Source organism: Coregonus clupeaformis, chromosome 30 (assembly GCF_020615455.1).
Source record: "Coregonus clupeaformis isolate EN_2021a chromosome 30, ASM2061545v1, whole genome shotgun sequence".
Taxonomy (NCBI): Eukaryota; Metazoa; Chordata; class Actinopteri; order Salmoniformes; family Salmonidae; genus Coregonus; species Coregonus clupeaformis.
This window is the reverse complement of record NC_059221.1, coordinates 49,525,875-49,540,251: the sequence shown is the minus strand read 5'-3', so window position 1 is coordinate 49,540,251 and position 14,377 is coordinate 49,525,875. Positions and strand designations below refer to the sequence as shown.

General features: G+C 46.8%; 1 protein-coding gene across 6 annotated transcripts in view; it reads left to right on the top strand.

Moving 5' to 3' along the window:
• Nucleotides 1-14,377, top strand: part of dmd (dystrophin) — a 278,483-nt gene that overhangs the window by 93,085 nt on the left and 171,021 nt on the right. For all 6 annotated transcript variants that reach the window (XM_045209630.1, XM_045209633.1, XM_045209631.1 and 3 more), the window contains exon 7: nucleotides 6,516-6,634. In XM_045209630.1, the coding sequence (XP_045065565.1) occupies nucleotides 6,516-6,634 (119 nt within the window). The remainder of the gene's footprint in view (nucleotides 1-6,515; nucleotides 6,635-14,377) is intronic.

Genomic DNA, 14,377 nt, shown 5'->3' with positions numbered 1-14,377 from the left:
AATCATGACAAAGAAATACATGTGTTACTTGTCAGTGTCACGATCGTCAGGAACAGATGAGGACCAAGGCGCAGCGTTGCAGGCAAACATACTCTTTATTGAGCGAAAACACGATCAAAACAACAAAGACGGTAACGTGACAGTTCACGGTCAAACTCAACCAACTTGAAACAAGAACCCACAAAACCAAAGGAAAAACCAACAGATTAAATATGGCTCCCAATCAGAGACAACCAGCAAACAGCTGACACTCGTTGCCTCTGATTGGGAGTCACTCAGGCCAACATAGAAATAGGGAACATAGATCTACACACCCTGGCTCAACATAACAGTGTCCCCAGAGCCAGGGCGTGACAGTACCCCCCCCTAAAGGCGCGGACTCCGACCGAGCCAACTAAATACCACAGGGGAGGGACCGGGTGGGCACTCCGCCTTGGCGGCGGATCCGGCTCTGGGCCCGATCCCCACTTCCTCTCCAACCCCCCAAAGTACCCCTGGTCCTGTCTAGCCCCGCTGGCCGGAGCCGGACTGACGACACGCACCCCTGGCTTGGTGCGTGGAACAGGAACGGACCGGACCGGGCTGACGATGCGCACCCCTGGCTTGGTGCGTGGAGTAGCAACTGGCCGGACCGGGCTGACGATACACACCCCTGGCTTGGTGCGTGGAGCAGGAATGGACCGGACTGGGCTGGCGACGCGCACCACAGACTTGGTGCGGAGAGCAGGAACGGGCCGGACAGGGCTGACGAAACGCACCACAGACTTGGTGCGGGGAGCAGGAACAGGCCGGACCGGGCTGGCGACGCGCACCACAGGTTTGGTGCGGGGAGCAGGAACAGGCCGGGCCGGGCTGGCGACGCGCACCACAGACTTGGTGCGGAGAGCAGGAACGGGCCGGACAGGGCTGACGAAACGCACCACAGACTTGGTGCGGAGAGCAGGAACGGGCCGGACAGGGCTGACGAAACGCACCACAGGTTTGGTGCGGGGAGCAGGAACAGGCCGGACCGGGCTGGCGACGCGCACCACAGGTTTGGTGCGGAGAGCAGGAACGGGCCGGACAGGGCTGACGAAACGCACCACAGACTTGGTGCGGGGAGCAGGAACAGGCCGGACCGGGCTGGCGACGCGCACCACAGGTTTGGTGCAGGGAGCAGGAACAGGCCGGGCCGGGCTGGCGACGCGCACCATTGGCTTGGTGCGGGGAGCAGGAACAGGCCGGGCCGGGCTGGCGATGCGCACCATCGGCCTGGTGCGGGGAGCAGGAACAGGCCGGACCGGGCTGGCGACGCGCACAATAGGCTCGGTGCGGAGAGCAGGAACAGGCCGGGCCGGGCTGACGACACGCACCACAGGCTCGATGCGAGGAACAGGAACAGGCCGGACCGTACTGGGGACACACACCACTGGCCCTACGCAGGGATCAGGAACGGGCCGGACCGGACTGGTAACACACCCCAGTACCTCTCGCCGTGCCTCCACACTTTCCCTCTCCTCTGTGACCAGTGGCCCCCTTAACCTGGCGGCCTCCTCTGCACACCCGCTGGACCGCTCCATCGCGGCCTCCTGCTGCCCCGTCGTCCACGTCGTGAGCCCCCCCCTAAAAATTTTCTGGGGTTCTCTCCTCCCCGTGGACCAGGCCTCCCTAGTTCTCGCCAGACTCTCACCCCACTGCTTCAAAGTCCAACCTCTCTGCTCTTCACTTGGCGGGGCCCAGTCGAAACTCCTACTCCACTGATCCCAGGTCCTTCCTCTCTCCTCTTCACGCTGCTTGGTCCAGTTTTGGTGGGTTCTTCTGTCACGATCGTCAGGAACAGATGAGGACCAAGGCGCAGCGTTGCAGGCAAACATACTCTTTATTGAGCGAAAACACGATCAAAACAACAAAGACGGTAACGTGACAGTTCACGGTCAAACTCAACCAACTTGAAACAAGAACCCACAAAACCAAAGGAAAAACCGACAGATTAAATATGGCTCCCAATCAGAGACAACCAGCAAACAGCTGACACTCGTTGCCTCTGATTGGGAGTCACTCAGGCCAACATAGAAATAGGGAACATAGATCTACACACCCTGGCTCAACATAACAGTGTCCCCAGAGCCAGGGCGTGACAGTCAGTTCTTCTATCTTCAGTAACACAGCTCTGATCATCATGGGGGATTACATCATACAATACAACAGGAGGTTGGTAACCAAGGAACATAAGACCATGAAATACAACAGGAGGTTGGTAACCAAGGAACATAAGACCATGAAATACAACAGGAGGTTGGTAACCAAGGAACATAAGACCATACAATACAACAGGAGGTTGGTAACCAAGGAACATAAGACCATACAATACAACAGGAGGTTGGTAACCAAGGAACATAAGACCATACAATACAACAGGAGGTTGGTAACCAAGGAACATAAGACCATGAAATACAACAGGAGGTTGGTAACCAAGGAACATAAGACCATGAAATACAACAGGAGGTTGGTAACCAAGGAACATAAGACCATACAATACAACAGGAGGTTGGTAACCAAGGAACATAAGACCATGAAATACAACAGGAGGTTGGTAACCAAGGAACATAAGACCATACAATACAACAGGAGGTTGGTAACCAAGGAACATAAGACCATGAAATACATAAATCCATCAAAACACACCCAATCAAAATCAACCAGTGAACTGTGTGAAACTTAGTGATTACAGAACACGTGTGATTACACACCATAGAACCCATAGAACCCATAGTAAACCTGTCTGGCAGCCCCGACAGAGCCAGTGATCCTGGAGCGAGGTTGTGCAGAGTGGCAAAAATCAACATCGCATCAATTGTTGATCATTAAACATCTCATACATCATGTACTCATAATCATCCTCATTGTCGTTGGAATTGGAAACATTCCTCGGCAGTATTTCAGATACACGTTTATTCTCCTACATTCTCACACCACCAATGTTCTATAAACACCAGGGAGGTCCGTTTTCCACCACGATAAAACGGCAACACTCGCTGTCCTTCAGCAGTCTGACATCTATATTATCAACAGATATGAACGTTGAGTCTACCATTTGAATTTACCATTTGAACCCTCAACTTAGCACAAACAGACACTGGCAGAACATACAGGGTGGGAGGAATATACAGTATATATCCTGCTAACGTTAACATAAACTTTATTCATCTTACATTTCTACCATTCACTTTTATCAGTAGCCTACGATCCCCAGTTTGTCTTTGCCATGCACCGTCCTGAGTGGTATACCAATGACAAAGCAGTATCTCAATGTATTTACTTCAAATCAACATTACTACACATGTTTTCCAGGGTGAAGACCCCCACAATCAACCTGCTACTGCAAATAAACCATTTTGGCAATCCCTAATCAATTACGGGCAAGGTTGACCCCCCCCCTCTTGGCAATCATTCTTCTGGCGTCTCTTCATTTTCTTCTTCAGATAGCTTTACAGTTTCTACTCACAACGGCACACATGTAACTCATGCCTGTCACAGTGGGTGGACCCTTGATAATGTCCCGAAGTAGACAAGATCTCTCCATGCTTGCTTCACGTGCTTGGTCTCAGGACTCGTGCTGCGCTCCTGAGAGAAAGGCAATCAATAGCTTCGACGTACACAGGTTGCTGGCTCGGACTCAGGTCTCAGGTAGAAGTGGTGCGGGACAAGGCCGTAGTGGACGCCATTACTTCAGCCGGTTGTTCCTTCCATGCATCTAGATACCATCAGGGGTCACTATCACCATAACCTTGAGAGGAGACAGACAAGAACAGCAGTTTAGCATACAGGAATTTAAGACAAATTATTCACTGTATGACTAATTATTGCATTTTCCAATATCCTTAATACAAATGTCTAAAACATATAACAAAACACTTTTGAAACCATTTTGCAAGTTGACTTATACTTCCCCGTCATATTTGGCGATCTCACTGCAGATGTACAGGGTCAGGGAGTTAAGAGGGTCAGGGAGTTAGAAGGCCAGGGAGCTAAGAGGGTCAGGGAGTTAAGAGGGTCAGGGAGGTAGAGGGTCAGGGAGTTAAGAGGGTCAGGGAGTTAGAGGGTCAGGGAGGTAGAGGGTCAGGGAGTTAGAGGGTCAGGGAGGTAGAGGGTCAGGGAGTTAAGAGGGTCAGGGAGTTAGAGGGTCAGGGAGTTAGAAGGCCAGGGAATTAGATGGCCAGGGAGTTAGATGGCCAGGGAGTTAGATGGCCAGGGAGTTAGAAGGCCAGGGAGTTAGATGGCCAGGGAGTTAGAGGGCCAGGGAGTTAGATGGCCAGGGAGTTAGATGGCCAGGGAGTTAGATGTCCAGGGAGTTAGATGGCCAGGGAGATAGATGGCCAGGGAGTTAGATGGCCAGGGAGTTAGATGGCCAGGGAGTTAGATGGCCAGGGAGTTAGAAGGCCAGGGAGTTAGATGGCCAGGGAGTTAGAAGGCCAGGGAGTTAGATGGCCAGGGAGTTAGATGGCCAGGGAGTTAGATGGCCAGGGAGTTAGATGGCCAGGGAGTTAGAAGGCCAGGGAGTTAGATGGCCAGGGAGTTAGATGGCCAGGGAGTTTGATGGCCAGGGAGTTAGATGGCCAGGGAGTTAAAAGGCCAGGGAGTTAGATGGCCAGGGAGTTAGATGGCCAGGGAGTTAGATGGCCAGGGAGTTAGATGGCCAGGGAGTTAGATGGCCAGGGAGTTAGAAGGCCAGGGAGTTAGATGGCCAGGAAGTTAGAAGGCCAGGGAGTTAGATGGCCAGGGAGTTAGATGGACAGGGAGTTAGATGGACAGGGAGATAGATGGCCAGGGAGGTAGATGGCCAGGGAGTTAGATGGCCAGGGAGTTAGATGGCCAGGGAGTTAGAAGGCCAGGGAGTTAGATGGCCAGGGAGTTAGAAGGCCAGGGAGTTAGATGGCCAGTGAGTTAGATGGCCAGGGAGTTAGATGGCCAGGGAGATAGATGGCCAGGGAGTTAGATGGCCAGGGAGTTAGATGGCCAGGGAGTTAGATGGCCAGGTAGATAGATGGCCAGGGAGTTAGATGGCCAGGGAGTTAGATGGCCAGGGAGTTAGAGGGCCAGGGAGTTAGGTGGCCAGGGAGTTAGATGGCCAGGGAGTTAGATGGCCAGGGAGATAGATGGCCAGGGAGATAGATGGCCAGGGAGTTAGAGGGCCAGGGAGTTCGATGGCCAGGGAGTTAGATGGCCAGGGAGTTAGATGGCCAGGGAGTTAGATGGCCAGTAAGTTAGAGGGTCAGGGAGGTAGAGGGCTAACCCTCAGGGAGATAAACTAAAACAAAACAGAACAGCAATACACTCCGTCAGATATATCTGCATTGCTTATTACATTCACATTTCATCCCATGCCTCTGGCCTTTCTAGTGATCCAGCCTCACCAGAAAGTCAGGACATAGGTCAACACAGATGTTATAGGTTACAGGAAATAAAAACTAGGGAAAGAACGCTGCTTTGGTTCTTCTCCTGTGGGTAGATGAACCGCTAGCTGAACCTCTGCTCTTTCCCTTTCTATACCTTTACTCAGACTACATTTTTCAAAACATTAAAAACATCCTCTGTTCGAGGCCACAATGTTTTTCAGTACAATTGCCATCAGAATTCGGACAATAGACTTCAGAAAATGTTATTTGTGTGTCCTTTAAGGTGCATCCTTTCTCACCGTGAAGAACCAACTCAAACCAAATAACAAGACCACATAATAATCCATCAGATACGGTGTTAACACCACTAACAAACATTCCTAAGTATAGACGGGTGGGTTGTGTGTGTATGCAGGTGTGTGTGTGGGGTAACAGGCGGAGCAAAAACAAACAAATGTCCAGGCCTTACTTAACTGGGAGCTCCCTTATCGGTTGTTATTCTGGTACCTTTATAGAGCTGCAGAATTTCACGAACTGCTCTCCCAAGGCAGCGGGCCTGAGGAAGCATTTCAAATATACAGAATAATTGTTAAACTCATCAGAATACTTGGTAGTGGACACCCCATCCTTTCCTGGAAGAGAAAATAGTTGTTTTAGTTAGTTTTCACTATGCTAAATCTTAATCAGTCCTAAAAGTTCCAAAGTCTAAATCTTAATCAGTCCTAAAAGTTCAAAAGTCTAAATCTTAATCAGTCATAAAAGTTCCAATTTCTAAATCTTAATCAGTCCTAAAAGTTCCAAATTCTAAATGTTAATCAGTCAAATCAGGTCAGAGACACTCATCCATAACACTCATCCACAGGCGCAGGTCAGATGTCAGCCCTCAAATTCCTCAGTTGGTTTTCCTTATTTTATCTGGCTCAGGGCAGAACAAGATTACACATTTGTGTCTTTTCTGGAGGCAAAGCTGCCCTCAGAACAAGATGCAATAAGAAAAGGTCTAATCTGCTCAGTCATCATCCAGTCAGCTCTTCTAATCGTTTACCTGTTGTCATTTAGTCTGGAACAGAGTGGTCTGATTGGCTAGAGGAGGTTTAGTGGATGAATCTGATTGGCTCATTCTGTTCCCGCCCCCTGCAGGCCCGAGCTGTTTGATTGGAGCATTGTGGAGAAGCAGAAGAGTGCCATGGAGAGATTGGACCACGCCTTCAGCAAGGCTGAGCAAACCCTGGGCATTGACAGACTGCTGGACGCTGAGGGTAAGATCCCTAACCCTGACCCCTAACCCAGACCCTGACCCCTAACCCTAACCCTAACCCTAACCCTTCAGCAAGGCGGAGCAAACCCTGGGCACAGACTGCTGGACGCTAAGAGGAAGAGACACCTGTATGGAGGCAATTTATAAATACATGTCGGATGAAACCCCCAGGCATCTTCTTACTACAACATTTAACCAGAAGCCCATATGATGTCAATATGGGGCAGTCTTCACTTGGGTTTAAAAGTGAGGAAGAGTTACAGTATTCCCCTGTGCTATTGTTTAAGCCAAAGAATCTCACCGTCGTCGCGCCGGCGTGATTTAGGACTTCTAACCCCTTTTAACCTTTTACTGCAGTGGGCTAAATCAGGGTCACACAGAGTGATTCTTGGTAGTCTTAAACAAATCTACTTTGAAACAAAAGTATACACCTCACACACATGGTTACGGGCTTAAAAAAAAGAAGACACTTGTACCATGTCAGATAAAGAGTTAAAATGTATTCCATTTTCAGTTTGCATCCCAATATTACACTTCATATACATCACAGAAGACTGAAATATAACAAAATCATTTGACATAGAAACACCGGATTTTCTGCATATTTTTTTAAATAAAGTTGATTAATTATGAAATTATGAAAAATATGAATAACGTTCCACCCATGAGGACACTAGAGGGCGATTTGGTCATTTGACTACAGGAAAGGATACACATCGTGTGTTGGAGCTACAGACCATTGGATCGTCTATTTATTCTGCGTTCTTTGGTACCAACCATTAGTCTGTGTGATTAACGGGGGCTGAGTTAGAGCGGTGTTTGTCAGAAGAAGTCTGTAGAGTCAGAATGGTTTTCGCTACAAACTATTAAAATATGAAAAGCTGAGAGTCTCACAAACACGCACATGTGACATGCTTTGCTCTATGACGCTCACGAGCTACAGAAGAGTTGTTAGAAGGTAAGGTTCTTCTACATAGCAGATCATAGGATCATAGAGTTGTTAGAAGGTAAGGTTCTTCTACATAGCAGATCATAGGATCATAGAGTTGTTAGAAGGTAAGGTTCTTCTACATATCAGATCATAGGATCATAGAGTTGTTAGAAGGTAAGGTTCTTCTACATAGCAGATCATAGGATCATATAGTTGTTAGAAGGTAAGGTTCTTCTACATAGCAGATCATAGGATCATAGAGTTGTTAGAAGGTAAGGTTCTTCTACATAGCAGATCATAGGATCATATAGTTGTTAGAAGGTAAGGTTCTTCTACATAGCAGATCATAGGATCATAGAGTTGTTAGAAGGTAAGGTTCTTCTACATAGCAGATCATAGGATCATAGAGTTGTTAGAAGGTAAGGTTCTTCTACATAGCAGATCATAGGATCATAGTGTCTATAATACTGTAATAAGCTCACATAGTTGCTGTCACAAACTCCAAACTCCACACAGTTGTCACTGACTAGTTGGATATTCATTTCCCACTGAGCAAACCATTTCTGTACTTGTTTTTGCTTTGGCGGACCTTATTTTTTTGTCAGTAAAACTCATGAATGCAACTGTTTATGTCAAAGTGTATTGCGTTCTACTTGTAGCCCTGGTTGTCCTGAAAAGAAAATTGTAAAACACTTAATTGTGAGGCTAAATTTAAGAGCTGGACATGCAGATAAATGAAAGTCAGATAAATGAGAAGCTGATTTTTGCTGGGGTCTCGGGACTGATAGGGTTAATATGCAGTACTGTGTTGGTTGGTGCGTCAACAGGCCAATGCGGGCCATGACTGAGTATGGTGTTGTTGAGCCACGGTGTTAGGTCTATGGTGCCACAATATATTGTGCACTGTGGCATAGTCCCAATCACAGCTACAGGGAGCTCATTTGTCCTGCATGGTCCAGTATGGATTAGTATTCAGTGGACCGATTGTCACCTGCTCTCGTCCTAATCAATGATGACACTGATGTCATGCTCTCTGAGACGTTAAATAGTCCCAATCACAGAGCGCTAACTACGCACCAATGGAATATGGTGGAGCAGAAAGCTGATTGGCTACGGCCTAATAGGATCTGGTCACCTTGGCAATGAGAAGAGATAATATGGGAGATATGAATCACATTAATAACATCTGGGCTTATTGCGGATGTTATGATTTGTGATGTCTTTGTCATGCCCTGCACGGTCATGTTATGATTGGTGTATTGTGATGTTTTGCCCTTATTTGAGGATGGTATGTTTCTGATTTTATGATATTATTATAACCACAGCTGTTATAATAATAACAGAGGGGGGTACATTGCTACTAGCGTTAGCGCAATGACATGCTAGCTGTTCCCATAGACTTCCAGTCATTGAGCCATAATTTTTTTATTACATAATTTTTTGCAGCGGTGGCAACAATTTAGTAGCGGAGGGCCACCGCTGCTAGATGAATATAGGGGAAATACTGTCTTCTTATTATTACTAGGTGATAAACGACAACTGTTGTGGTTGCGTGATACGTCATCGTATATTATCCCACTATAGGAGTGTGATACATATCCTCCTCTTATTTCTAGTAATCTAGGTGATATATTTGTCCCATGTGGCCATGTGATATACAGTATGTTGCTTCTGTTAGCTGTGTGAAATAGATCACTCCTCCTCCTCCTCCTCCTGTGTGCCTATTTGATATATCCCGCCCTAGTGGCTTGGTGATATATATTGCTCAGATGGCTGTCAGTGTGTGTGATATATGATGTTCTCATCTCAATCTGATCTGTCTCTGTCTGTTATCATCAGGGAGACAGATCTGTAGGGTTACAGTCAGGGACGCGCACCGTCCTCACTCCATCCTCGTTTGTCATCAGAGAGAGAGAGAGGTAGAGAAAGAGAGAGAGAGAACGAGAGAGACAGAGGGAGAGACAGAGAGAGAAAAAGAGAGAGAGAGAGAGAGATAGAGAGAGAGAGAGAGAGAGATAGAGAGAAAGAGAGAGACAGAGAGGGAGAGACAAGAGAGAGAGAGAGAGAGAGAGAGAGAGAGAGAGAGAGATAGATAGATAGAGAGAGAGAGAGAGAGAGATAGAGAGAAAGAGAGAGAGAGAGAGAGAGAGAGAGAGAGAGAGAGAGAGAGAGAGAGAGAGAGAGAGAGAGAGAGAGAGAGAGAGAGGTCCCACAGTTGACAGCACGTCAGTGCAGAAACTATACCATGAAGTCCAAGGAACTGTCCGTAGATCTCCAAGATAGAATTGTGATGAGGCATATATCTGGGGAAGGGTATAAAACAATTTCTAGAGTGTTGAAAGTTTCCAAGAGCACAGTGGTCTCCATCATTGGGAAATTGAAAAATATGGAAGTACCCAGACTCTGCCTAGAGCTGGCTGTCCTACCAAACTGAACAACCGGACAAGAAGGACCTTGGTCAGGGAGGTGACCAAAAACCCAATGACCACTCTGACGTTACTACAGAGTTCCCTGGCTGAGATGGGAGAACCTGCCAGAAGGACAACAGTCTATACAGCACTTCACCAATCTGGCCTTTATGGGAGAGTGGCCAGACGGAAGCCACTCCTGAGAAAAAGGCACGTGAAAGACTCTGAGATCATAAGGCAAAAGATGATGTGGTCTGATGAGACAAATGTAACTCTTTGGCCTGAATGCAAAGCACTATGTCTGGAGAAAACCAGGCAAAGCTCATCACCCGTCTAACACCATCCCTACTGTGAAGCATGGTGGTGGCAGCATCATGCTATGGGGATGCTTTTCAGCGGCAGGGACTGGGAGACTGGTAAGGATAGAGGGAACAATGAATGGAGCCAAATACATGCAAATCCTTGAGAACCTGCTACAGAGTGCAAACAACCTTAGACTGTGGTGAAGATTTACTTTCCAACAGGACAATGACCCCAAGCATACAGCCAAAGCAACGCTGGAATGGCTTCAGAACAAGAATGTGAATGTCCTTGAGTGCTGTTCACTGCCGCTCCCCATCAAACTTAACAGAGCTTGAGAAACTCTGCAAGGAAGAATGGGAGAAAATCCCCAAATCCAGATATGCAAAGCTGATACACATACCCAAGATGACTCAAAGCTGTAATCGCCGCCAAAGGTGCTTCTACAAAGTATTGACTCAGGGGTGTGAATACTTATGTAAATTAGATATTTCTGTATTTAATTTGCAATAAATTGGCAAACATAAAAAATAAAAATAAAATAAATTCCATCTTTAATTCAGGCTGAAACACAACAACATGTGGAATAAGTCAGGGGATATGAATACTTTCTGAAGGCGCTGTACATCATTGTTCAGGAGTCAACAGTACTGTATTGATCATTGTTCAGGAGTCAACAGTATTGATCATTGTTCCGCCGGAGTCAACAGTACTGTATTGGTCATTGTTCAGGAGTCAACAGTACTGTATTGATCATTGTTCAGGAGTCAACAGTATTGATCATTGTTCCGCCGGAGTCAACAGTACTGTATTGGTCATTGTTCAGAAGTCAACAGTACTGTATTGATCATTGTTCAGGAGTCAACAGTATTGATCATTGTTCCGCCGGAGTCAACAGTACTGTATTGGTCATTGTTCAGGAGTCAACAGTACTGTATTGATCATTGTTCAGGAGTCAACAGTACTGTATTGATCATTGTTCAGGAGTCAACAGTATTGATGTGACTGTACTCTGTGTAATCTTCTAAACCACTCCCTCTCTACTAGGATAGAGTGTTTGTTTGGCTGGGGCTGACTGGGTGTACATTACAGGGCCATTTCTCTGGTTCTAAACAACTGATGGAGTCTAACGGAATTGATTATTCATCACACTTGGTCATTTAGGGAGAGAGAGAGAGAGAGAGAGAGAGAGAGAGAGAGAGAGAGAGAGAGAGAGAGAGAGAGAGAGAGAGAGAGAGAGAGAGAGAGAGAGAGAGAGAGAGAGAGAGAGAGAGAGAGAGAGAGAGAGAGAGAGAGAGAGAGAGAGAGAGAGAGAGAGAGAGAGAGAGAGAGAGAGAGAGAGAGGGGGAGGAGAGAGAGAGGGTTGATGAGGCTAGGGGCTGAGGGATGCTGTGGTGTTGTCTGTCTGTCTACTGAACAGACTGAATCAGCACAGAGCCAGACTAGCTAGCTCACACTCCGATGAGAGACTATAAAGACAAGGGTACATCCTAAATGCAGGCCCAGGTCAAAAGTAGTGCACTATATAGGTAATAGGATACCATTTGGGACACAACCCCCAAGACTAGGGCTGTGTCCTAAATGGCACCCTATTTCCTGACAATGACCCACATCGGGACACACTCAAAAGTAGTGCACTAAATTTGGAATAGGGTGCAATTTCAGACATACCCCTTGTGTGATACTGCCAAATAAAACAGCCTCACCATCAACTAAACTACACTCTCTCTCCATTTACCAACCGCTTATCTTCCCTCTGGGCTCTACACACCACCCTGCCATCCATCAGTTTCTCTGGCTTCCATTACTCTGGTCTCCATTTACTTCTTTGTGATGGATTAGGTGAGGGGCGTTGAGTCTTTTAAAAGTAACAGAAAAGTGCCTTTAATTCCATTATTTTCGGATAGTGTGGGCGTATAATTTTTTGCCAAAGCACTCCAGGCGTCTCAAGTGGAAAATAGTTCAACTTTTGTGCAGTAGCAGTGCCGAGAAAACAGGCGGTGTGATCGATGACTGTAGCATCCATTACTCTGCTCTTTATTAACTGCTCTGCCATCCATTACAGTGGCTGGTGGATAAGGTCTTAATAAGGGCAGCTGTAGTCTAGCAGCATGTCAGCCAGCTACAACTCCACACACAGCTCTGTATAGATGAGTCATTATTTTCTATTGCAATGATGTGTCCCTCTGAATGCCATCATGAATATAGAGGAAGAGAGGAAGGGAGGAAGGGAGGAAGGGAGGATGAAAGGGGAATAGAGAGAGAGAAGGAGAGGGAGAGAGAGGGAGTGAGATAGAGGATGAGAGAGAGAAGGAGAGGGAGAGAGAGGGAGTGAGATAGAGGATGAGAGTGAGAAGGAGAGGTAGAGAGAGGGAGTGAGATAGAGGATGAGAGTGAGAAGGAGAGGGAGAGAGAGGGAGTGAGATAGAGGATGAGAGTGAGAAGGAGAGGTAGAGGGAGTGAGATAAAAATCAAATCAAATCAAATTGTATTTGTCACATACACGTGTTTAGCAGATGTTATCGCGGGTGTAGAGAAATGCTTGTGCTTCTAGCTCCGACAGTGCAGTAATATCTAACAAGGAATATCTAACAATTTCACAACATGTACCCAATACACACAAATAAGTAAGTAATTAAGAATATATAAATAAATATATGGACGAGCGATGTCAGAGAGGCATGGACTAAGATACAGTAGAATAGTATAGAATACAGTATATAGATATGAGATGAGTAATGCAAGTTATGTAAACATGATTAAAGTGGCTAGTGTTCCATTTCTTGAAGTGGCCAGTGATTTCTAGTCTATGTCTATAGGCAGCAGCCTCTAATGTGCTAGTGATGGCTGTTTAATAGTCTGATGGGCTTGAGATAGAAACTGTTTTTCAGTCTCTCGGTCCCAGCTTTGATGCACCTGTACTGATCTCGCCTTCTGGATGATAGCGGGGTGAACAGGCAGTGGCTCGGGTGGTTGATGTCCTTGATGATCTTTTTGACCTTCCTGTGACATCGGGTGCTGTAGGTGTCCTGGAGGGCGGGTAGTTTGCCCCCGGTAATGTGTTGGGCAGACCGCACCACCCTCTGGAGAGCCTTGCGGTTGCGGGCGGTGCAGTTGCCGTACCAGGCGGTGATACAGCCCGGCAGGATGCTCTCAATTGTGCATCTGTAAAAGTTTGTGAGGGTTTTAGGTGCCAAGACAAATTTCTTCAGCCTCCTGAGGTTGAAGAGGCTCTATTGCGCCTTCTTCACAACACTGTCTGTGTGTGTGGTCCATTTCCGTTTGTCAGTGATGTGTACGCCAAGGAACTTGAAGCTTTCCACCTTCTCCACTGTGGTCCTGTCGATGTGGATAGGGGGGTGCACCCTCTGCTGTTTCCTGAAGACCATGATCATCTCCTTTGTTTTGTTGACGTTGAGTGAGAGGTTATTTTCCTGGCACCACAGATAGAGGATGAGAGAGAGGTAGAGGTGGAGAGGAGAGGTATTGTAGGGAGGGAGAGAGCAGGAGGTAGAGAGAGAGGTAGAGGTGGAGAGGAAAGGTATTGGAGAGAGAGAGAGAGGTAGAGGTGGAGAGGAAACGTATTGTAGAGAGAGAGAGAGGTAGAGGTGGAGAGGAGAGGGATTGGAGAGAGAGGGAGAGAGAGAGGTAGAGGTGGAGAGGAAAGGTATTGGAGAGAGAGAGAGAGAGAGAGAGAGGTAGAGGTGGAGAGGAAAGGTATTGGAGAGAGAGAGAGGTAGAGGTGGAGAGGTATTGTAGAGAGGGAGAGAGAGCAGGAGGTAGAGAGAGTTCCATAGCTGTGATGAGAGAGAGAGTACGAGGGAAAGAGAGGAAGCCATAGCTGTGATGATTGTGTCGCTGTGATTGAGTCCCATCAGCAGTAATGAGATATAAAATGGTTCCTGTCGGCCAGGTTATTAGCAGGCTGAATGAGGCAATAAACAAAGAGGTATAAATAGACCATGGAGCATCTTATACAGAATATAGACAGGATTCAGACAGGATCAGCCAGACTTACAGTGAAATGCTTACCTACAAGCCCTTAACCAACAATGAAGTTTTAAGAAGTGTTAAGTAAAAAATAGAAATAACAAATAATTAAAGA